The 26,265-nt window shown below is 41.7% G+C and overlaps 1 protein-coding gene across 1 annotated transcript in view; it reads right to left on the bottom strand.

Moving 5' to 3' along the window:
- Window positions 1–5,937: 5,937 nt before the first annotated feature.
- si:ch211-212o1.2 (uncharacterized protein LOC492735 homolog) overlaps window positions 5,938–26,265 on the bottom strand; it is a 46,491-nt gene continuing 26,163 nt past the window's right edge. Inside the window, exons 4-6 of the mRNA XM_037108080.1 lie at window positions 19,174–19,318; window positions 15,110–15,322; window positions 5,938–9,747 (exon numbers count right to left, since the gene is read on the bottom strand). Of these exons, the coding sequence (XP_036963975.1) occupies window positions 9,623–9,747; window positions 15,110–15,322; window positions 19,174–19,318 (483 nt within the window). The 3' untranslated portion in view covers window positions 5,938–9,622. The remainder of the gene's footprint in view (window positions 9,748–15,109; window positions 15,323–19,173; window positions 19,319–26,265) is intronic.

The following is a 26,265-nucleotide window of genomic DNA, read 5'->3' on the forward strand; positions in this document are numbered from 1 at the left end:
GAAAAATCACCAGACTAACCCTTTAAGTAAACTTAAATGCATTTAAAGTTCTGGGAGAGAATTAACAATTAAAAATCTGCAAACAAAGCTGAATTATTATTTTTTTATTGTTTTGATTTGAATTGTGTCTTGAAAGTTACCCTTAATACCTCACTGCTTGTCTGTCAAGTCTCTTAATTGGTTTTCTCACTTGTGCAGGCACCTGCAGGTGACACACACACACACACACACACACACACACACACACACACACACACACACACACACACACACACACACACACACACACACACACACACTCAAACTCCATAGACATGGGAGTTGAGATTACACTCAATGTAAAAAATTGGAACAGACAAATATATTCTCATATGCACACGCAGCAAGCTACTGTGAGGAGTGTGAAGACACCTTGTTCTGTAACGAGACTCGCCGGCATTCTGGCATTTCAGCTGACAGTAGTCACCCACAGCCACACTACAGAGGAGCTGACCTCACTTCAAACCCAGATGAAGCCCATTACCCAACTGGGACACGCCGAGCCGAACCTCAATTTCCCAAGTTTGGAATGGGAGCATATGAAGACTAACTATCGATATACTTTTATAGCTTCATTATTATCACATACAGTCAAAACAAAAACAAAGAGACCTGCTCACACATGTGGAGGAGGGGAGGAGATCCTCTGTTTCTCTGTTCTGCTCAATATTTGGAAGTTCTACCAGAAAAATGGTTTAAGTTATTGGTTCTAAATAATGTCTGGAGCCATGTTGGGATCCAATTTTAAGGCCTGAGTCAAGCTGCCATATTTATTTATATTAGGTCAGACCAGCTCAAATGGATCTTGCACTAGTCTCTATTTCTATGATGAGAAGGATTTCTGATTTTTTTATACCATCACCTATTTAATGACAATGCGCACACTGTTGAATGATTGACTGCAAAAATCACATGCTTGACTCTACTTAATCCATTTATTTATAACCTATTTTGCCCTGAACTGTGTCTGCCAGGTACTCTTCATCTAATCATTAGCTGCAAGGTTCGGTCCCCCGCAAACCTCACCTCGCCGTCACGCTGCACTCATCAGTATTTTCATATCAACAATGGAACAAATAACAATGGAAAAAACGAAAGCCTAATGTGAAAGGTGTCCCTGAGATCCACAGAGCATTTAATTTTCTTTGAGCTTAATGATTGGGTTTTCTGACTTTATTGTTCAGCATCCAGCAGCTGTTGTGAATAAAAACTACAGGGAAAAAAAGTGACTCCAAAAAAGTGACTCTCTGAGAATAGTTATATTTGCCAAATATGGCCTTTCGGAGGCCAGAACAGATTGGTTGAAGTGTGAATATCAGATTTAATTTAATATGCTATACTAAACAATTGAGGATTTTGCTTCATGTCTAGATGAGTGAAGTGGCACTTGTTAGCTAAAACACAGGTGTTGAGTTAAAGCTGAGCTTTGTGAGGCTCTCTGATATAACTAACATTAGGGGTGAATATACCAAATAAACAACAGCCTAATTCCAAATGAGATTTTATGTTCCTGCTCTGAACTGTGTGGTGGTCCCACATTCAGGAGCATCAGGTTTGGTAGGAAAACATGTTTCTTTTTGTGTTATTGATATAAGTAATGATTACTACTAATGTAAATAATAACAATCATTGTCATTCTAAGTAACAATTATGCATAATTTGTGATTTGAATAAGGGTTGTTGTTAATGTGTTCGTAACCCAACACATTTATGACTTTACTGATTTACTGCAAGTCTGAGACCTCACTGACAAAAGTCAGACTCGGCAAACACATTGTCACATAAAGGGCACTGTGTATTTTTGAAGTAATTCAAACTCTCGTTTGAACCTATAAAGGTGGCAGGGTCCGCCACATATATACAAAGTACAATAAAGTGTGTTGTCCTTTAAAAGGTTAGTTTGTTTATTCACTTTGCATTGGTATATGGAAATAAAAATAAATCAGTTGGTGAAACTTTTTGTCTTCTTGTAAAAATGACTTCCCTAAAACTACACAGTGCACCTTTGATAAAACTATATAACAAAAGTGTTTACAGCTTCTTTCTTCTGCCCCTAATTGACCAAAGTGACCCATTATTGATGACTGTTTACTTATCATAAGCGATGACAAACTCAAATACGCAAACCTTTGATTGCAGATATATTTAACAAATAAAGATGTTATACCGCTCCATCATTTTTTCATGTAGGTTATGTTTCATACTTTTGGCTGACTGCAGTATTACATTCAGAGGTTTAATTTCAATGCTATTTAACTTGAAGTTTTTCTATCTTTGTGTAATACCAGTTGATCCTGTTTTTCACTGCATTCAGGAGTTGTGTTACAGCTTGTATAATACAGTAATATATACTGTATGTACTTTGGATTTTTCTGACTCATGCACTTCAGAGAGACAGAGTTCACATAAAGGAGCATGATTTCAAAGCAAGATGAACTGTAAGATTTCAACGGCACGCATGATCACTATCTATGTGCACCGCTATATAAAAACTGTAACTTTCATATTATAATGAAGTACCAACTTAAAAGCTTAACGTTTGTCCCTGCATCTCACTGCTTGGTAGTGCTGCCATCAAGCCCCGCATCTCAGTATGTCTGATAGAAACTTTAATAGCTACCAGCATGAGACACTGATCAGCCAAGCACATCAGCATAGTGAGATCCAATATGTCACCGACATGCAGAGAGAGAGAGGGAGTGTGTGTGTGTGTGTGTGTGTGTGTGTGTGAGAGAGAGAGAGAGAGAGAGAGAGAGAGAGAGAGAGAGAGAGAGAGAATGGAAGTCTAGCTTCGTGTGTGTCTTGTTAGCGGTGGGTGTAACAGTGGAAGTGATGGCAGTAATGTGGGAATGACAAAGGAGCTCTTACTGTGAACTATATGAAGATGTGTGAGATCAGTCAGAGTTCCGCAACATGTCACATCCCCTGGAGTGTGTGTGTGTGTGTGCGTGTGTGTGTGTGTGTGCTTGTGTTCACACTCAGGTACGATGAACATTGTGTCTTTGTGCCCATTTGTGTCATCTGCTAACCCACAATAAATTCTCTGACTACTTCTGACAAATTAATAGCCCAAAAACATGGAGTTAAATGTGCAGAGGACTTTTATCGTAACCATTTCTTTTCTTGTTGTACAAACATGAATAAGTCTTTCTATGAAAACCCTATAAATCTCCACATTACAGTACAGTACTTAACTCTAAATGAAAAGTCTACATTCAATCAAAACACTCTGACTTGTGGAAGACTAATTAGTACATTGGTATATAAAATTACTATGGCAAAGGAAACATTTTGCTTAGCTTGGAAATGGACGACTTCTCACCTTTCCTCCTCCCAGCATTACTCTGTGGTATTATCATTGACGCTGTTGAGTTGTATTAATAAGCAAGCCGCTATTGTTACTTACTGATCAAGCAGAGAGAATCCTGGTTATGAACTGTCTCAGGCTCCGGTGCAGAGCAGACACAAATCAACAAAGTAAAAGACCAAAACAAAACCCAAAATCAGAGTGCTCCTCCATTGAGTAAACACTGTTGATTCATATGTTTTTCCTTGTTTTTATCACTCTAGGCCTTCTTTGCCTCCTTCATCAGCCACTCACTTTGGCAGTGAGTTTCCACGTCTATTGCAGTTGTTCCACTGTTACCTGGGGATAGTGACTGGGGAATACAATGCCTCTTCCTGTTTTGGGTGTGAATGGAGGAGACACTTCCTTTGTGACCTAATTCGAGCCTGGTTGCAGACCGAACAGCATAGAAAATCAAGGTTTATAGGGAACCATTCTATACGCAGATGGTGTCATTTTCCTGGAGCTATTACATACTGACATCAGTATTTACACCAAGTTTGAACAGGGATTGTTTTACTAATGATATATAATTGTATTGACTTTAGCCTTGGTCAACCTTTGGCCCAGACTAACAACTGCTGGAGTTGTGGCCATTAAATTCATGGCCCCCAGACTACTTATCTAATGACTTTGGCGGTTTCACACCACTGCAACCTTTTTCCATTCTACAGCAACAGCACTCCTGCATGATAACACTGCAGCAGAAGACGTTGTTTCACTCTGGTACCATAGCTCAAATTGAGGGCAGGGTCTATGATTGTAGAGCAAGTGGCTCCAAGTGTCACACCCCAGTGAAGGTTGGACACCAGTGATTACTGTTGAATGTAAATGTACAAGTTTCATTTACTTCAAGTTAAATATTAAACTAATTAAATATTTTTCAGACACATTCAGAACTTGGTGTCCTTTTCACCTAAATCAGTCTCAGGAGTTCATTCAACTCATTAAATAAAGTTTTCTAGAAACACGATCAGTATATTGGAAGACCTCCAAGCATGCATCGTTTGATAGTTTGGACTCTCCGGAGACCTTTCCCTTTCACGAATAATGGATCGCAGGATACCGATTTTCACTGTAGCTGTGTGTGCCTATTTGTGCTTTGTGAATCAGACCCTTTCTTTTGCAATGAGCAGCCCTTTGCAGCTACTTTCAGAATTACACAGCTTGTTTTCTTTATTCAATCTTCTTTCGGTCAACTGACAAATGTAAGTTCATTCATCTTTTACAGTGTAGAAACAATAGTAGTATCACTCAGTCCAGTGGCAGCTAGTTGTAATGTTGGTTAAATATCTGCTTCATCAGCTTCTACCACTCTTCTCAGCCCTTTAGTTGTACACTCTTAAACCAGGAAATGAACATAAAGACACTCTTCTTTTAATCTTCTTTTTCACTTTTCTTTCACCTGTCTCTGACCCTCCTCTCCCCCCCCCCCGTTCTTGTTTCCTCTCCTTTTTAATTACTTTCCCTTCCCTCCTCCACAACCCTATGCCTCTGGCTCTCAGCGGGATCCAGAGGGGCCACAGCAGCAGCTGTACCCCAACAGGGGCTCTGCTTTCTGGGGAGACAGCTCTAGATGGTGAGACTCAGGAGGTCTGTAGAGCAGCATGAGGTGACCCTCTGACCTCTCCTGTGGACATGTCTGTCTGTCTGTCTGTCTGTCTGTCTGTCTACCAACAGTGAAATGTAACTAAGTAGATTTACTCAAGTATTGCACTCAAGTATAATTTTTCAAGTACCGTTTTATATATAAATATTGTGCTTTTTACTCTGCAACATTTATTTGATAATTTCAGTTTCCAGTTACTTGCTCAAGTTACCTAATATTACAAAACATGATCAACAAATAAATGACAATGTCATTTTATAGATTAAAATAAAATTTCACAGATTCCTGAGAGGAAAGCTTCACAGCAGATAAACTATATTAAGCAGTTATACCACCTTTGCTACCTTCAGCATGAAAGTGATAAAGATATCAATGCATCAGTGATAATAATCCAAAAATAACATATATTACTGTGAAATATGTCATTCTGTACACGGTGTTATTTTAGTTACTTTTGGATTTTTATGAATATCGTACTTTAATTGGTATAAATAAAATGGAAATGCATGACATCAACTTGTAACAAAGTATTTCTATATTGTTACTTTGCTGTTTATGACTCTGTGAATATTACCAGAGCAGAAACTTGAACCTACACTAGAGGGCGCTGGTGGTTCAGCAGTGGTTCAACTCCAGCATGTTGCCTCTCTCCCAAATGTAACTTTTCAGTCCAGCACATCATAAACCCAGACTGAAACTCATGCTAAAATGAATGGAAAGTGCACATCCTTTAGCCATTTGGTATTCTCATTTTGTCTGCATATATTCTTAGATCAACAACCCTCTTTTAGTTCTGCACTAAAGACACTAATGGAGGTCTCTGAAAAATAATTTCATCGCGTGATTCTAAAACTGGCCCTTCAATCCTCTGAGCAGTGTGCTTCAAATCCACACGTTTTTCTTTTTTTTTTTTCATATGAAAGACGACCACAGAGAGGGAACATTTGGAGTTATTAAACCTTTATTTAAATCAAAGAGCAGATAAAAACATTAAGGCAAGACGAGCAGCGAGCGTTGAGCTGCAAAATGGAACGTCAAAATCGAACTCTACAAGGCTTGATCCATTGATTAAAAAAATAGAAAATTATAAAGCCAGAGAAAACAACAGAACACAACGTGAGAAAGAGCAGGTGTGTGCGTGTGTGTGTCTGTTTGTGTATGGCTGCATTCAGAGGATTTGTTTATGTGCGTGCATGCATGCGAGTGAGTGAGGGAGATGTGTGATTTCATCTGTTTGTGTGAATGTGTGCTTGCAGGACACTTTTTTTTTTTTTTTTTTTTTTAGACATTTACTCAGTAAAACATTAAAGTGCTGTTATTATTGACCTTCTGAGACCGAAGGGATTTCCAGCCTAGATTTAAACTACAAGTCAAGCAGCTAGACTCTAGTACAGAGTTAGTAACAGCCAACTAAAGTGCATGTGTCACCATATGAAACAGAAGTCTGAGATACTGGAGACAGTGGTACTTCATACCCAGATTTTAATGAAAAATAATGTGTTAGTCTCTCTTGTGCAAGATTTTCTTCCCTTCTTCCTTTCACACCAGCTGTCACAAACATTTCTTCAGCGAGCCCCTCTGATACAGGCTTAAAGGTTTGTGACACGCGTTGTTGTCGTGTGTTTAGTATACACGGCTGCAGTCAAATAAGCAGCACAGTGGGTTTTGTGAACGCAGCATTTTCCAATCAAGAGTTCAAAATTTTTTAATGACTGCAACCGTTGCTGAAAGGACTGCAGATGTTTATTTGTGGTACAAATTATTTTCAAGCTAAATCAATACTGTAAGAATTTAACTTATCAGTAATGAAAGCCGAATTAAAATTCTTAGCGATGTCAAATTTGACAGGCAGCGGGACCAGCTAAGCTTTTCCTGCCCTGAGCCATCCAGTGCAGCGGTGGAAAGCTAATGCTAACTACACATGTAGGACTTACTTTACGGCCTTCAGGGCAGCCACGAGCATTCTCTAAGAAAAGGAACTCGAGCTGGATATATTTCTGTCTGCAGCCATGGCACGATTACAGTGAGGAAAGTCCCCTGAAGCTTCTGCTTCCATTTGTGCCACTTTATGTTAGAAGGAAAGAAGGAGACTCTAGTTTATATATAAATATCAACCTGCTACCCAAACTTAATACCAGACTTTCTTCATTCCATCTTAGTTTTTGTATTTTAGTCCAACAGTTTGGGAAATGTACTTCCTGTTTGCTTCCTCTTGGTGAGAGTTTGATAAGAAGACAGATGAATTCACACTGACAGTAACATGAGGTTGTCACCAGTAGCTGGCTAAGTTCGCTTAGTGCAATGACAGGATTTGATTTCTTCATGAATTTAATAAACATGACTGTCCACAAACACAGGAACCCAAAAGGCCCAAGATTTGTTGCAGGAAGAAGGGTTTATCAGACGCGTAGCAAAAGAAGCACTTTAAGTGGATGGAGAGTTGGTGGTCTGAGTTGCGCCAAAGTATTACACTGTAGCCACTGCAACTGTGTCGTAGCTGCCAGCTGAGGTGGACCAATGGGAAAAACAGAGGACAGGCTAGCTGTTTCTTACTGTTTCCTGTCTTATGCTTAGCTAGCTGGCTGTAGCCCCATGTTTATCATCCTGATATGAGACCACTGGCAAGAAAGCAAGTCATTTAATTTCCCCAACTGTCAACGTGTTCCTGTAAGAAAGAACTTGTTCAAGTTCCTCACATTCACCACTTGCTTTAAACCTACTTCAACTTGCTAAACCTCCACTAACAATTGAGCGCTGCAGGGGTGACATATAGCTCTATGCTAACACAGATGTTAGCATCTCCTGGTTCCCTCCATGAAAAGCCTGTGGGATTTTTCTATTGGATTTTGGATGACTGCAGAAAAATAAGCCCAGCGGCAAATACAAGTTTATGATAAGATTCGCTTCAGCAAGATGACCTTCACAAATCAAGACAACTTTAATGACTTAAATACAATCGCCAGTAGTTCAGCTATCAACAAAGTACACTGTGTAGTTTACTATGAATTGATCTAAAAGTTAGAATCAGATCAGTTCAAACTAAAGTCCACCCATACAGACAGATTTGTGAGTGGATGAGACTCCATGTGAAGACGTGTAAGGTCCACACCAACTTCAACCGCCTTTGTAAAGGCATATAAACACTTCACTGATGTATTATGTGTTGTTGGACAGAACGCAAAAATCTTTCAAGTTTGTGTTAACCACAGACATTATTTCAGGCATTTAACTGAAATTGTGTTTAAAAAAAAAAACCCCAAAGACTTTGACTTTGACAAAACCGCTAAGTGATTTTTGGGGCGTTTTGGACTCATTCTTGTGGTGTTCTATTTCAGCTTCACTGTCACTGCCTCTTTGATTTTCATGGAGGTTCAAAAGGATCAAGGTGAAATAGAGCGGTCTGTAAGAGTTCACTTAGAAACAATGTGAACAAAAGCCTCTAATTGAACGTGTTAACTGCATAAAAGACTAACCAGTAAAATATTTTCTTGCAGCTGGACTGGACATTTTATTAGAAGCTATAAGCATCTTTCTGTTCAGAAAGATCAATGAGAAATGTTTTATTATTTGCAAAGCACACAGGATAGGATGAACAGGAAGTGCCGATAACAGCAAACCAAAACTGGACGTCATGATCTTGAATGGTTGTAGTTGTATGTATGCATTTTTCAAAAGTGTTCTACGTGTGTTAGTATGCATCTGCAAGTCGACTGCTGATGTGTTTATATCAGTACTATAAAAGTTATTACGGAAGCCACAGTATGTATTTTAGAAAACTGTTCTTTTTTTCTCTTTTCTTTTTTTTTTTTTTCATTTTTGCCCCACCAAGTCTTACCTCAAGCACAGGCACAAACGAGGGGAGTCAGAACTGTCTACACCTTGATACTAAAGCACACAATCATCAGATTTTCACCTTCTTGTGTGTGAAAACAGCGTGAGGGCGGTGAGGTTTGTAAGTAGTCAAAAACAGTAATAATACGGACAGACGCAAAGAAATCGGAGAAGACGGTGACTAAACATTTGACTTTCAGACTTTGTGTTTGTGTGCAGGAGTGTGTGAAAGCATGTGTGTGTGTTTGTGTGTGTGTGTGTGTGCATTTGTGTATGTGTGTGTGGTGTAAGAAGCTGCCAGCGACAGGCAGCACGGTGTCACTCCTGGAGAGCCCAACCTCCAGAAACCTCCTACACCTACACACCACAACACCAGCACACCTCATTGGTTAAACAGGACTACTAGATGATAGGCCGTTACAGTGTGACCCTCTCGTCATGTGTTCGCCTCGTACGTTCAAAGCTCATCGACATATAGACCCTAGCACAAACAGAAATCTCTCGAATCATCTTTGTTTTTTGTGTTTTTGCAAAAAACGTTTTTTTGGATGTTTGCTCTTTAGCAAAAAAGCAAGAAGCACAGAGACATGAGTTGAGTGTGTGTATGTGTGTGTGAGTGTGTGTGTGTGTGTGTGTGTGTGTGTGTGTGTGTGTGTGTGTGTGTGTGTGTGTGTGTGTGTGTGTGTGTGTGTGTGTGTGCGCGCATGTGTGTGCATGTGTGTTTTTCCAAGTCCTATTTCTATGCATCTGCATCTGCAAGCCCATCTGTCAACCCATCCGTCCACGTGTTTGCGTGTTTATCTGTCAGTCTTCTTGGCCCACGCCAGGTCATCTGATCGCGGTTTCTGCCCCGTAAGTCGCTCAATCAACTGCTCCATCCGCCTCCAAAAGCCCAGCTGGTCGAGTGGAAAGTTACACCAACCTGGAATGTGAGGAAACGTGGAAAATAGGACAGAAAATAGAGAAGAGAAAGAGAGAGAGAAAGAGAGAAATTGGGGATTTGTGAGTATTAGTGTCTAGAAAATGTAGTTTGGCCCGTCTCTGAATCAGGATTTCATTCACTTTTAATTCCCCTTTCACACTGGACTCTTCAGAGAGAAAGGGTGCAATCTGTATCCAGTTTTTAACAGAAAGACTCTGCAGTGATGATGGATGCACTGTTGAAGTCAAGACCACCTAAACCAAAACCAAGTCATGACAGAGACCGGAGTGTATTGAGACCGAGACAACACCAAGCATTTGAGGTACTGAGACCAAGTCAACTTCAGGACCAGGGCAGGGTGAGACTGAGTTAAGACCAAGACAGAGTCCCACACTGCATCTGCAATCTGAGATATCCACACTTCCATGAAAACACCCACAGACGACAAATTGCCATATAAATTAGACCGATACCAAAAGATTGATTGTTCAATATAACATACAGTATATTGGTATCGATGTATATGTTTTCCATGTTATACCATCCACCTGACACAACACAACTTTTGTGCAAATATTTTGTTTTCTAGGTTTTTTGTCTTGTCTCATAGAAACAATCAATGAGTACCGAAGCTATCAAACTAAAAAATCAAATTAAATATACAACAAAGTGAAATCCCTGCCGTCTTGACTAGTCTTGAAATAAAATCCACAGCCCTCTTTGTCCGAGACCGAGACAAGACTGAAAAAAAATGTGGTTGAGTCTGTGAAGAGACACAAACTTTGAAAGAAGTCCGATCTCAACTAACACAGTTATTTATCAGCTCCAGCTCTGATTGGGTTTAATGAAAACATGACATCCAGCTGAACACACAACCTTTTCGGGGGTTAAGAACATTGGCTCTCTGTTCTAATATATAAAAATAAAAGTGTCTCACTCCTCAGCTCAAAAAACAATGTGTTTACATCCTAATGTTTTGGATTAGGACTTTATTTGGGTGTAAAAATGGTTCTTAACCTTTCACCAGTCTGACAGACGATGATTCAGCATAACCCCTCATCTTTTTCTCAACTCAATTGTATCTTATTTCTCTTATTTTTTCATACTTTTATGGGTTTTCACCTGAACGGGATGAACGTGGAGGGACATTGTAGAAAATGTTTTTTTTCACTATTGAAGTGTTAAAGCTAATACAGAGATTTAAAAGCGGGCATGTGTGTACTCGTGTTTCAACGCCTTTGTTCATCACCTATGATGTAAAAACTTATGATTTCCGCACAGTCGGAGAAAAGTGTCCGTCCTGCTCTGTAATAAAATCTTATCGCACCACAGAGCGTCTCTCCAGCTGACAGCGCTGTCAGACCAACACTCACACACACTGGGCAGAAGTTACGGAATGACCTGAAGGATGACACTCATGCACAAGCCTAAGTGTTTCAGACAGATCAGTCTATAGTCATGGAGCCCCGGGGAGATTTTGATACTGTATTTAGATATTTGTTTTGCCTGTGGCTCCACCCACTGCTCCAACAGCACCCACTGAGGGGTTGCTATTACCATCCCATCTCCAACCTCTGTGTTTCCTCTTCCTCTTCCTCTGATCATCTCGGGCTTCACCTCGTCTTTCTTTGCCTCACCTGCTGTCCTTAACTTCCACCCCTCCCTCTTTTGTCTTCTTTCTTTCCCTCCTTTTTCCCCACCTGCAAACTCAGCTCTTCTATCTGCATTTCACCTCCCGTCTCACCCTCATCATCATATTCAGACTCCATTTCAGAGGGGTGGAGGGATGCTCCCAGGAGACGTCCTTAGCCTCCACTAACACACAGAATGATGCACACACTCACACCCGCTCTCTCTTGCTCTCTCTTTCTATCTCTCTCTCTCACACACACACATGCACACGCACATGCGCACGCACACACACACACACACACACACACACACACACACTTCCAGATTCTCCGTTCTTTCGCAGTTTACAGAAGTCGCATAGCCGAGAGTCTTCTGTATGTTTAAAGTAAATACATTAATGTATGTATGGCTGCAGGCCAAAGTACATTTACATGTACAGATGAATAAATGCATGTCTGTACAATATTCTCTGTACAGACATGCTGCTACCACACACACACACACACACACATCTATGCCAAGCATGTTCCACACATGTACAAGCGTCACTGCTTCAGAAGAAGCAGAGCAGTCCCTTGAGATTCAAGATAAAAGACCTTTTTACTGTTACTACCAGAAACAAACACACACACACACACACGATCTGTACTTTTGTATGTAGAGTAAAGCAGTAGCACACATTCAGTTTTACTTTTCATTTAATTTCCCACACAGTCAATAACAAAAGCACACAAGTGTAGCAATAAAAAAGATGTCATGCGTACACATGCACACACACACACACACACACTGGCAAGAAGCAAATAGAGACATCTACATGGGCTGTGTGTACTTAGGCTACCCTTGTCTGATGCTCACACACCACCACCCGTGATGTGTTTGCATAGGGTGCATGCTATAGCTGCAGGGGTGTGTGTGTGTGTGTGTGTGTGTGTGTGTGTGTGTGTGTGTGTGTGTGTGTGTGTGTGTGTGTGTGTGTGTGTGTGTGTGTGTGTGTGTGTGTGTGTGTGTGTGTGTGTGTGTGTGTGTGTGTGTGTGTCCCTCCTGTGACCCTCTCTCTGCTGGAAGACAGTAAAGCAGCCAGCGGTTTTGTTTGATTTCACTCTTTCTTTCCCTCCGTCTGTCCTTTCCTCCCCTCCTCTCCTTCTTTCGCCGCACACTCCTTATTCTTCCTTCCAAATCCCGGCTTCCTTCCCATCCTTTCCTCTCCTCTCCTCGCCCTCCCGCTCCCTCCCCTGTCCCCCCACCCCCCGCCTGTGAAGTCCTATTTGTTAGAACAGACAGCAGGTTAGCATTAAATATACATGGGGATTGTCAGCCAGTGGCGAACACAAAGGCAGCTAGGCGAGCCCCAGTGGAATATCCATGCCCGGCCCAGGCAGCCAGGCTGGGGGAGCGGGGGGCCGTCAACGTCCCCTGTGGGCCCCCGACCGCCACCAACCCACACCCACCCCCCCCCCCTCCGCACACACACACCCACAGGTTAGAAACCGTGGAGGAGGTCAAAAAGACTAGTACACACAGATGCTCGAGTATGCAGATGTACGCGGGTGTGCACGCGTACAAGCACACACTTTCCCTGTGCCACCCCCCTCCACTTGACTCACACACACATCTGTCGTCCGTAGGGGCGCAGGGTGACGTACAAGCTCAGTCCCCCTTGTGTATCCTCCCCTCTTTTTGCTCCCTCCCTCTCTCCCTCTCACCCAGATGCACACAGAATACCGAATGTGGATCTATTACGGAGGCCGCTTGTCTCTAAAGACACACACACACGCAAACAGAACATTTTCTTTTAGTTATTCATAAGAAGCAGACAGACAGACAGACAGACAGACAGATAGACGCGGACGCCATTTTGTCCCAATCTGCTGAGAACTGTAAGTCAAATTATTCTGGAGTCATCTGCTTCAATTATGGCGATCTAAAATGGCCGCCGAGATAGTGTTCAAAAGTCATGTTACACATGCTCAGCGTCTCCATGTTGTGAATGAATGCAAAAGTAAGGAAGGGATGTTGTTTTTCTTTTCTGAAGGTGGTGGTTGACCAGGAGATCGACTTTGATCCGATATGTTTGATCTGGTCTCAGAAGTATACGGATGATCTCCCACAGCACTCATGATGGACTCATTCTAATTCTCAGAGACTGGATGGCAGCATCTCCACTTCTTTTGAAAAACAGTGTCATGAATAAACTTCTGTTATCCACCTGGGTTGCCCTGTGATATTTTTGTAAAGTGTTACAAGTATGTAAGCGTAGATATACTCAAGTTACTTTCAAGTATACGTTTTCCTGAACAACAAAATGCTCGTATTATGAAATGAAAAGAGAGCTTAAGCACTTATGTGAGAGGCTGAGTGTTGATCACACTGTATGATTGTATCAATGATCAATGAGCATAGTGCTAATATTGGAACAGCACATTTTACTGTCAATTTCAAAGGGATATTTTAACTATCTAATGAAAACTGCCAAAAACCTCCACAGAGCACTTTACCCTCAGTTCAGTGATCACTCTCAGTTACATAATTCACTTAAAATTCATGAAACCCAGCTGCACACATACAATTTAAACTGGATGCTTAATTGTGTAATTTTAGTTTTAAATAGTACATTTTTATCAAAATGTCCAGCTCCATTAGTCCAGGGCTGCTTAAGGTGGGGCCCACAGGCCGAAGTTGACTCCCATAAACCAACATCAGGTCATATTTCAAAGTAAAACAACATATTTGATAACCCATTAGCTTCTGACATTAGCTTCCTAGCCAAAATTACCGTTTAATAGCGTTACATGCTATGATATGATGATATGGTCGTAAAGGCTTAGTTTTTTCCAAAACATTAACGCACATCTTGAACAGATCAACCAGGCAGTAATGTGAGCAGGTAAGCTGTTGAATGCTAACGTTAGCTAATGGGTTATCAAATATATTGTTTTACCTTGAAACATCGCTCAATATCCCTCAAGTTGTTCGCTATCCGTCATCTCTTCAATTGCTGTTCAATCCCTGAGCCGGACATTGGAGGAAAATGTTTTGTTGTTTTTTTCTGGGTTAAAATGTGGTGTCCCTTATCATTATTAATTATTTATCATAATCTGAGCATGATGGGCAGAGGGACACTTTTGTCATATCTTTTGCACATTAACAATACATTTCAATAGGTGTTTATTGCTTTTGGCCCGTGGCCCACCATTAATTTTCTGTTTTGGCCCTCACAGGAAAAATTTGAGCAGCTGATGAAAATCAAAAAGCATATGAATTATCTATAATAGATAGAAGTCATGTGTATCCACTCTTAAAAGTCTTGGTTATGTTGGGGGGCATCCTGGTAGATGGAGACGTGGACCATAGTATGTCAGTAATTCAGTGCAGATCCCTGGTTCATGTCCAGACAAAGCTTTGTTCCCCCTCTGCACTTACTTCCTCTCTGTTTTGTACTTCTAATAACAGCAAAATTGAACTTTGTTTATCATCCTGCACAATGTGAATAAACAGCTCAAACGTGTCCATCAGGCCCTCTTGATTCTTTGGGTTTTTATTTCACAAGTTCATTTATTTCTTTTTTATAATCAGCATGGATACTTGTTTGGGCAGTTTTTACTTCTACTTGTGTTAACACACAAAAAAAACTAATGAATCAGTAATCAAATAATCGATCTCATATGTGTAACCATAGCTTTTACCCTAAAATTGGCAGACACACTATTTGCTGGTCACCTGTTCATACCTGTAGTAATGCAGTAGTATGTCTCGTGCGGTGAGACATGGTGGATGCGGTGGTGTTTCCGTGGCAACACTAGATGCCAGTCCTGGAGCAGCGTGACCCAGCGCGGGAGGCCGAAGTAGGAGTGGCTCCACTTATGAATCTGATTGGTCAGCGTCACGAAAACCGCCAGGGCGAAGACGTAGCAGTCCCAGGGATAGGATGCCGCCAAGGCCTCTGATCAGTGACAGACAGAGGGAGGCAAGAAAGAAAGTGAGACACAGAGCTAAGTTAATAGAATAATTGATCAAACTGTTTAGTGTAATGAAGAGGGCCAGCATGAAGGCGTAGTACTCCCACAGAGAGGATGCTAGCAGGAGCCTCGGAGAGAAGGAGACACGGAGGGGGAGGATGAGGAAGGAGGGAAAAGAAGAAGAGACAGAGAAAGAGATGGGGGAAGAGTGTTGGCAGGAGAGAGGGGAAGAGAGGACAAAGACAGATGAGTAGGATAAAGAGAGAGGACAAATAGCTTGAAATGTACACAACTTATAACCATGAAGACAGTGAGCGGTGACTCTCACACTGCCTTTCAAAAATCACAGACTGTTTTTTCCAAAATCTGAAATCAGTAGTCCAACATGAATATTTTGACCTCAGCGCCGCGGGCATCAAGAGGAAAATCTAAGTCACTCAGTCAGGGGTGAGACACTTCAGCCTGGAAATAAGTCCCTGAAAAATCTGCCTGGTATTTATTGTGCAAGTAATAGTCCTACTGATGTTGAAATGCTGCAATCAATCACTCCCCCTGCATATCACTGTCATAAACTGAATCAACAAAACATTTTTCCAACAAAGGCGCCCACGGACTGGACAAAATGGGTGCTTCTATGTTTCTATGTGATGATCAGATGAAGGTGGAGCTGGAACTTGAAGGCAGTTTACTGGCTCTGAGGAAGTCACACCCAAACAGCATTTGGGTTAGGGTTAACCCAAATGCTGGGTTATCCTGTGGTGAACTCTGCATGAGCTTCATGATCACTGTGCAACAGCAATACATTATTTAGCCCACAGGATGAGACATGTTGCCCAGTTTCAGTCTGCTCTACAATTACCAAGGCGTTAAAAAAGTTTGATATTTTCTTTTGGTCTATGGTTATTCCTGCCAAATCCTTATTTTTCCATTGGAAATCATCTAAGGTAATCAACCTGGCTGAACTTTTTTGTCACCGTCTGTCTGAAAGCTCCTGTCTGAAAGCCAAATATCAAAAGCAGTCAAGCAAATTTGTAATTCTTCTCAAATGCTCCAAAAATTCTAAAACTAAAGGCATCTTAATCAGCATGGCATAGGTAATAAATACAGTTCCCCACATTCACATTTGGACTTAAGCTATAAAAAAAAAGAAAAAAGAGCACTAGAAGAAAGAGTTGTTTCTGTGAAGTGGTTAATGTAGGTGTGTCGGTGAGTGCTGACATTGAATGTTGAGTGTCGGTGTTGATACGAGCTGACAGGTGACAAGCGTGTCAGGACTCACACACAGAGCCAGCAGAGAGCATCAATCCTTCTAAATAATATGGAGCTTGTAAACAGCCTGCAGCGCGGTCACCGTTGTTGTCATTTGGATTCAGGTGTAATTGAGCCGCCAACACCTGCATAGTGAGAGTCTGGTTTACGTCCGTCCTCTCTGTTTACAGCTGGTGTGTCACAGCGCTAACTCTTGTTATTCACCAGAGTCTTTCTGTCGGTATGACTTACAGCTGTCCTCCCTCCGTCTTCCTCCATCCCTCGTTCCCTCTCTCTTTGGTTAAAACGGTGCTCTCTTGACCCCAGTTCAAGAGCAGACATGACAGCTGGAGATGTCACCTCGCGGCTTTCAGCTTTTCCCATCTACCTCTGTCCCCGTCTTTGTCTGGTGACCGTTGGACACAGTGAGGAGCTTGACATGACAGGTTTAGATGTCATCTTACCGCTACATGACCCTCGTCCATCCCCACGCCCCCCCCACGTGCTCTCACTCCCTTCCCGCTCTCCTCCATGCACTCTCACCCTCTGTCTCAAACTCTTAGCGGTGACCTCTTGAGGTGCCGACATGACAGGTGTAGATGTCACCGCGTCTCCCCCTGTCTCCGTCTCATGACCTCTTGACTCCCCGCGGTGTGTGACATGACAGGTGTGGATGTCACCTACAAGTGAACCTCACTACCGCTCTCGCCCCTCTAATCTCCCTCTCCTCACCGCCCTCTTCGCTGGTCTCTGCTGTGGACAAGCAGCTGACCTTTGCAAGTTTCCCCTTTGCTCCTCTTTCCTCCGTCCAGGACGTATAAAACTTCCTACATTCTTTACGTGTTGGTTCATGTGTATCAGGATTCTCAGTCGTTTGTCTTTGTCCTTCATGAGTCTGACTGTGTTTGAAATGGAGATCTCCACTTTTCACTAACTTTGAGCTTAACGGTAATACTGGCATAATAACATGTGCATAACAACATTGCACGTTTTTGCTGTTAAAATTTGCTCCCCCCCCAAAAACCACAATCTATTATTTGACTACATTCATGATCCACAATCGAAATTTCAATCTGTCTTCCCAATTCTAAAATGCACTGTAGATGGAATGGCAACTGTGATGGCAGCTCCTTTATTCATTTTTGCAAACTGTTCAAGAGAAGAAAAAAAAATGTTTTGGATTAAGAGCTATAGACTTTAGGATGACCACTGACCACAGCATCTTTTCGACCAACCAGACAGACAGCCTCACGGAGCAGATGAAGAGAATTGGGATGAGAGCAAAGCTGATGCAGATTGGACTTCTGGGTAACGTCCGGTCACAGTAAAATAAAATGCATAAAATGGGACTCGTTTGCCAAATGCAGAGACCTGTCTCCACAACAACATCTAGGATTAAGCTGTTGCACTCAACTGGCGATCTGTGTTTCAAGACACTTTTTTGCCATTGATGAAATGTTTATAATGCAGTTCAACCTGCATTGAAACCGTTTATGTGCATCAGCTGTTGCTGTCTGCTACCTGATAATTTAGTTTGCAGTGCAGTTCAAATACTTGACTGATAAGCCAGAGAACTCAGAGTATCACTGGGCCTGGAAAGTCTTTGTATCACTCCAACACTTGCATCCATGATCAGCACGCTCCCTCTCTGGTTTATTTGATTTTGTCAAGCACTTAAAATAATCTGCACTTTGTAACTGTATTTTTTTTAAACAACTGAGGTTATTTGCAATTTTTTTGCTGCGAGTGTGCTGTGTTAAATGAAGAAAAACAAGGTGCACCTTTATTCCTGTTTACAATCATTTGACAGCTCATCATCAAGTTCTGCTGCAGCCTGATAACGACCCATTCATTTGAATCGGGTGTGTTGGAGCAGGGAAACATGCAGGGGGCCACAAGGACCAGGGTTAAAAAAAAAAAAACACTGCTTTAAAAATAAAGTGTAGAAATTAAATGTGCAATCGATTAAAATGACCCTGGCTAACTGATGTCAGCTCCCCTCCCTCCACCCTCTACACCCATCAGTGACCTTCTGGCTCAAGTTGAAGTGCAGACATGATGGGTGAACATGTTGCCTCCTCAATAACAGGTTGCTCTGTTTCTCCTGCTGCTCTTCCTCCCCCAGTCCCTCCCCTCCTGCCCTGCCCTGCGCTCGTAAGGTCAGCGCACATGATTACCAGCCGAAGTGCCCCATGCCTTCCAGTGATCAGTGGACACACTTCAGCCAGAGTCCGCGCTACCTTTGGTATCCTGTAAGCTACTGCTACAGTTTGTTAGACCCTGTAAAGTTGACCTTCGAAAGTCCTTACAGACACATTACAGCTTTACAATGTGACTGTGAGTGCGCTGGGAAGCCAGTGAGGAATCACTCCGTGTTGTTGAGCTTGTGATTCACATCGCTTTGTTGGGGCATCTGTGCAGTGGAGGTGCGATCTAACAGGAAATCACAGTATTCTTACACATTTTTCACACTGAACTCTAAATACTTTAAATAAATTATGTATATATATATAATAATGAATTAATGTTAATGTTTTCAAGGCTTTATATAGCCAGCGGAAGAAATGCAAAATTCTGTGTGTGCTACCTGGTGTGTATGTTAGGAACTTGTAGGCCATGTGAGCCAGCGGTAGGATGGGGATCATACAGTTGTCGCCGTTGGTTTCAATGAAGTCATGGCGAGTGATGGCGGTTGGATCGATGTGGTGCTCCCTGAACGGACGAATGAACGCCTGCAGAGAGAAAGAGAGACGGAGAGGAAGACAGATCACATAAAATTCACAAAATAATAATTTCCGTTTTCTCTCTAAAGCAGTCTCATGTGGTAGACTCATACCTCTTTTCCACTGGTCAAAAATACCACTTAAACACACTCCGATCTTTTGTGCGCAATGGGAATGTGTACACTCGGCATTTACTCCCGAGACAACTGACTCTGCAGTAGACACAGGTTTTTATCGCCTTTGCTCGACTCGGATTGAGGCCTGACTTTCAGCACGTCATGACACTTAACCAGAACCGCCGTTTTCCATGATGACAGGATGTAAACACTATTCTTATTGCTAAGCTTACTTAGCTTCTAAAGCACTGAACGTCTGGTTGTGTGCCAGTTATCATGATACGTTCCCTAAACAGTTTCCCCAGTGACCTCAGCAGTGACATACTCAGGAGACCTGAGAGGCGGGATTCTCATTAACCAATCATGAGCTCAGTTTTTAGTCATAGCAGTTTGACTGGTATTTTGACTTTGACTTAATATAAGGGACGCTGCTAAAATGTTAGCAATCAGTAAAATACTCAGTGATCCACCATGCAATTACAATGTGACTGTTAGCACGGTGGCAGTATTAGCGGGTGGGAAGCCAGTGAGGGATCACATCCATGCTGCTGCACTGTTGGGTTATCTGTGCAGTGGAGGTGCGATCCTGAGGGGTAGCTCAAACGCATCACACACAACAAACAGCAGCCCAAAACAGGGTGCTGTGTTGTCACTGAAACAACACCGAGTCAACTGTGCAACACCCCTGATGGACCGTTTACGCTGAAATCATTTGATATCAGATGTTGTGTCTTACACCTTATATACAGGATTTATATGGTTGAAATTAGGAATTGTATTAAAATCAGTAAAAAAACAGAATTTAAACATGAAGGTCAAATGCAGTCACCGAGAAAAACTGCAAATGCTCCTCAGTTTCTGGCTTTCAGTTTTGTCAGCTGAACTAACAAGCATTCAGTTTTCACTAAATGGAACTGATGAGATAAACAACCACAGGCACAGAAACCCGATTTGTCTCCTTAATTTACATTCACTTTAAATCAGAGCACAAAACAGACACTGGAAAGCATTGTTTACAGTCTTTACGCAAATGTGGATCAAATGTGCATGCACACACACAGACACAGACACGCACAGACAGACACAAACACACACACATGCCACAACTCAGCGGTGCCGAGCACCATGCAAAACCCCAAAGCTCATATCCAGCATCCTAATAAACCACAGAACAGCAGTTGGCTTGCAGAAGCACACTCATAAGCATAAATGACCCATGGACACCTCGCACAAACTCTAAAATTTAAGCTTCAAACACACACACACACACACAGGCTTGCAAACCCCACCTGCACTGTGCAGAGGCAGACACCTGTCTGTGAGAGCATGGGGGTCTCAAATGAAAGACTGAATCTGAATCTCAGAAGCACAAAAGAGGACAAAAAGAAACACGCACACACCCGCACACACAGGATAAAGGTAATTTATTTCCCTCTGTGGAAAAAGCAAAAAAAGGAACGTTTGCATCTGTATTGCCACAGTATGCGACCGTGTGTGTGTGTAGCTGTGGAAGCATCAGCATGAAAACTCATTATTGTCGTGGTAGCTGTTCGAGCCAATCACACACGCCTATCAGCGAACGACGTTGGCAGGTGCCGCTGCAAACACAGAAACTATCTGTTGATATCTGCACAATTATATGCCCATCTCTGTCCTCGCCTGCCTCTCCCCCACCTCTCCTCCCCCATCACCCCCCTCCTCTCGCCGCAGCCCTCAGCCAGATGAAAGCCCGGCTAAGCCGCGGAGGTCGTGCCGAGTGGGGCGGCATCGCTGCTCCCAGTTAACGGTGGGCCACCGGTCGCTACGTGTCCTCTAATCCCACACCGTTTATCGGCCCACCTCGCACGACGTCCATTAATCACCAGCTCACATCGCCCATCGCCCCAGCAAGCAACGCCATCCCACTGCTTGGACGGACACGCCCTTCCACCCCCTTCTCTTTTTTTTCGTCCTCCCGACCTTTCTACTTTATTTTAATCTTTATTTTCTGTCGGATTCTCCTCTTTCTCTCTCTCTCTTTTTTTTGCCAAAACATTTCTATGTCTATATCTACGCTTTCTTCTTCCTGTCAGTCCTGGCTTTAAAGTAGGAACCGGCTTCACTCTTGCAATTAACTCTACTTCGACACCCAGCCTCACAAGCGAGGAGCCACAAAAGAGACATGTTTGTTGGAGATGTGACAAAAAAGACAGAGAGAAAAATGATACGAGGAGAGAAGTACTGATGCTGCTAAAAGAAGAGAAAGCGCGAGAGAGGAAGGATCTTCAAACATATATCCCTAAACTGTAAGCACATCTGGCAAATTTCAATGTGAATCGAGCATCATTGGGAACTAATGAGCGTGACTTTGTCCTCAAAGTGGTGTCATTAGAGAACTGCTAAATCCTTGTTGAGTCAATTAAAGCTCAACGACATGATGACGACAAAAAAAAACAGCACGGCCCAAAGCCTCGCCAAGGAATAGTTCAAAACACTACTGGGAGAATGTAGTGAACATTTTTTGAAATAGCGCTGCAGCTGTAGTGCTGGGGAGGGAAAAGGCTTTAACACATTCAAATCAAAGCAAAAAGAGGAGCATTATCAGCATACAGTGAAGGAGGATTTTACATGCAACTTTGAGATTCAACAACAAATAAGGCACTTCATGACGTTTGGATCGTGCTTCCAATGTTTTCCATCACACATATGAGGACAGTTTAAACAGAGTACAAAAAATGATATTTCTGCTGCGAGAGGCCTCTTAATCAAAGAAAAGAAAAAGATGCTCGGTAGCGTGGGATCATGGGAGTTGGCCTCCTCACTGACAGGCAACCAACACTGCAGATGAAATTCTGCCTATGTGACTCAGGCAAAAATGTTCACAGGTGAGGTAACATTTTAAAGTTTGGTTATGTTTAGTTTAATTTGCTGACTTCCTTCCTCAGTCTCTGACTCTCTCAGAGGGAGCGGATGAAACTCACTGTTACCTTGAACAAAATGATGGATTTCTCAGTTTCAACATTGACAGAATCAATTTATGTGCACAACTGAAAAAAACATTAAACAAATGTTTTTGGGTTTTTTTTGTATTTTTTAAAGATTTTAATGCATACATGGTATTTATTATATCTTTAACTGTTTCAATAATTGATGGGTTGTTTTCCAAGCAGAACTTATAGAAATAATAGGAAGCATCCTTTGCTTCCAGCTTGTCACACGAGATGATTTACTGCATTTTATTTGTCATGTATCACTCCAAACTGAATATCACTGGGTTTGGTTGAACAACAGTGGGATACGTTGCTTTTTCACTCTTTTGACTCGTATTTTGAATTCCAGATATTCAGTGAATTGTTCAGTGACTTCAGAAGTATTTCTGTTTCCACTGTTGTGCAAGTTTTAGCAGTTTTCTAAAATCACAATCACAATCGTCACAATAGAATATGTATCAGAGCATGTTTTCATTAAAAGCTGTTACTGATGACATTCAGCCACTAAAGTGTTATTCCATCTCCCCTTCCCCTTGCATCCATGTTACAGCACCATTGTTGTTTGAAACATCCGCCCCCTCAAGTGGTTGCCAATTTGTTGTCGGTAAGCCAACTAGCTAACGTTAGGGCTGTACAGTATGCTAGGCACATGCCCAGTAGGTGATTTGTTAATCTTTAACAGGGGGGATGTCCCGATGGGAGCAGAAGGCCTTAACCATAACTGTGACATTTCTAAGACTACAATTCCAGTTTATCCAGTTACCTTCCTTCTCTACTTACTACAAATTGTATGCAGTGGACTGAGTTTATTCTGGCAGGGTTTTCTCATGTTTCTCACAATACATTTACAAACAGGGTCATTTTAAGTTACATGACCCCTTGGAAGTTTTTACCTTCTAAATTCCCTGAAGGACACACAATGAGCATTGTGCAAAATAGCACTTATTGTTAGGCTGATTTTATTGGTCGATATTAGTCTATCACAGATATGTCAATGTGAAAACCTTATATTCAAAAACTATAATGCAGAAAAACATGCTTGGGTTAATTTAAATGGAGAGTGATGTCAGGTTAACAAGGGGTACGGCATCCCCCTCTTTAATCGCCTGCTGCGCATACATGTAGAACGCCGCCATTATGTTGTGTTTTTTCCATACCACGTGATACCAACAGGGTCATACTATTGCTATAAGGACGTGTTCCTACAAGCTCTTTAGATGTATTGTGTTAAAAAGCAAATATTTGTCTAAATAAAAGAGTTATCTACATGACATTTGAGTAAGATTAAAATGATGGGTTAACTCGTACAGGTCAGGGAACTTTCTTGCTGCTTCCCAATCGATATGGTATCATTAGACTCATTAAAACTGGAGTTTAACTCAGCATCTATGATGATTGACAGAGTGTGGCTTGTCACTGAGGTAGGTACAACTCTGACACTGCCCTGTTGTTGAGTTGTCATAGTACACAGTCGTGGGCGGCAGCATGACATGAATAGTGTATTTTAGTTTATTTTTTTGTACTTTTGACAGCTTTTCATTTAATTAATTAGTTATTTTTTTTATTCTTTGCTTAGATAATGGTCATGTATGTTTTGTCTTTAGTTTTTTGCACTATTGTGTCTTGTTTCCCATGTTTTTTTTTGTTCAAATATTCTGTGCAGATGATAAAGTAAGAAATATTACTTGTCCTTTACTGTGTGTGACCTTGGTAACATTTCCCTCAGATCTCGCAGACCACTCTGGCCATCCTGAGCCAGTGACTTTGACAGATAGAAAACACAGTTTCCAGTGGCAGCTGTTACTGCTCCGCGGCCCTCACTGCTGGAAATATTATTTATGGTTAGGGGTTTCTGTGACAGCGGACTCTTCTGACTGTCAGGTATCCCCTTATGAGGAAGTTATGGAGGGCAGGAGTCCATATGTGCAGAACATGTGTGTGATGTGCGCATTAAAGCGTCTACATGGTGTCTATAGGACAACCTGAGCATCTTTACAGATCCTAACAAATGAAGACAACGGGGAACAAACTAAAGACTAACAAATGTACACACACAAACAACATAAAAACAAGAAGATGACAGAACAAACGAATAACAGGGTGACACTGGCTTCATATCTGCAGCCACTATTAGCCTCAGGTGTTCTCCATCGTGCTCTTCTTTGATATTTAAACTAACCTTAACTGGGAGCACAGGCCCGCTTTATTCTCAGTCTCAAAACACAAACAGGCACAAAAACACAACTGAGGTGTATGCTTTGTTTGTTTTTTTTCTCCATGCACACACACATACCCCCACACATATTCCACGAGCCTACTGTCATCCCTCTGTTCTCTGTACAGGTCCATTCTTCTCTTCCAGTTAAAGTCTTTATTAGAAGTCTCCTACAGTGTGCGACACACCATGCAAATCTGTGGCTGCCGCCGTGCCTTTGGTCCCGGTAACTACCCAAAACCTCCATAAACGCCTCATCATAAATAAACATCAAGCCACAGAGAACCTTCAGGGAATAAAAAAAGTAACACGGGGCTCCAAAAAAAAAAAAATCATTCTTTGGAATCTACGACGCAAGTACAAAAATGTGTTGTTATCTAAAATGAACACAATACAGCAACAAAACGATCCTCCTTGGCAAAATACCATAGGTTCACAGTTTTACAGTGATGTGATAAAATGATGGGATAACAGCCTGAGAGAAGATATTACATTAAGGCCCCATCAACACCAAATCAAAAAAGCATAAAAGACAACAGCCATTAGAATCCATCACACTAAGCAGATCAATCAATAATGCGCAATTTAGAGCCACTTAGTGTCAGGCTGTATTACAGTTGAGGGACTTGTCTCAAAGCTGCGTTAACAAAGCCTCAGCAACAGTCTCCTGTGTGGAAATATTAACTCAAGATAGTTTATTCAATGAAGTATCATCATTTCAGAGGCTGACAAGGAAAACAATATGTATAATTGAATTCTGCACCTCATTATTAAGCTGCAAACAGCGATTTTGCTTTGCCCTTATGAAACATATTCACAATTGAATTGTAAATGTGAATATTTAAATCGCAGTAAATCTAGACATGAACCTCATGTCTCATCATGTTTGCAGTGAAAGAGAGATAAACCAACGTTTAAATGTAGACATGCAGTAACAGAAAACTACTCAGGGTAAGCTAGCTTCAAATATCACTGTGTGTGGGTCTCACCATCTGCATCTGGTTTACTAATGGTGTTATTGGTCTTTAACAATCCATTGACAAATGATGGTATATTTTACTTTATAAGATTGTACATCAGCATCTTCCATCCTTTTTTCTTACAAATTCACCTTCATAACCAGCATTCCTCAGGATTGGGTCACGCCAGTTCTTCATACATCCATTAGTCTAGTAGTAGTAGTAGTGGTAGTTAGTTCTTAGGATTAGGTTAGGGTTAGGTTAGTTAATCCATTAGGATTTGCCATTCAAAGTTAAGAAAAGCCTTACAACTTAGTACAACAGGGCTAGCTGCTGAAGGTATGTCTTTAAAGCTGCTGTTCGTGATGTACTTTTATTAAATGAGTGTTACACAGTTCTATATTCAGAAATCACCGTTATAGAGAGGTCTGTCAGTAACCCATGTCTCTCCTGAAAAGAAATACTCTGGTAACCCTGCCCACTATATCCAATCAGGGCAGAGTGCTCTATAAAGAGGCGGTCCTGTCTGCTCGTGAACACGCAGAGAGCAGGATCCTCCTGTTTACCGCTATCTCTAGTGATTATCGCTCCATGTTCATGTGGTAGAGGAGGACTTACAGCTGTGCTTGTCTTGAGTCAATGACGTGTGAAATATACCACCATTTTAAGTACATTTTGGATTTGTATTGCACAAGGG

The sequence above is a fragment of the Acanthopagrus latus genome, chromosome 8, assembly GCF_904848185.1.
Source record: "Acanthopagrus latus isolate v.2019 chromosome 8, fAcaLat1.1, whole genome shotgun sequence".
Taxonomy (NCBI): Eukaryota; Metazoa; Chordata; class Actinopteri; order Spariformes; family Sparidae; genus Acanthopagrus; species Acanthopagrus latus.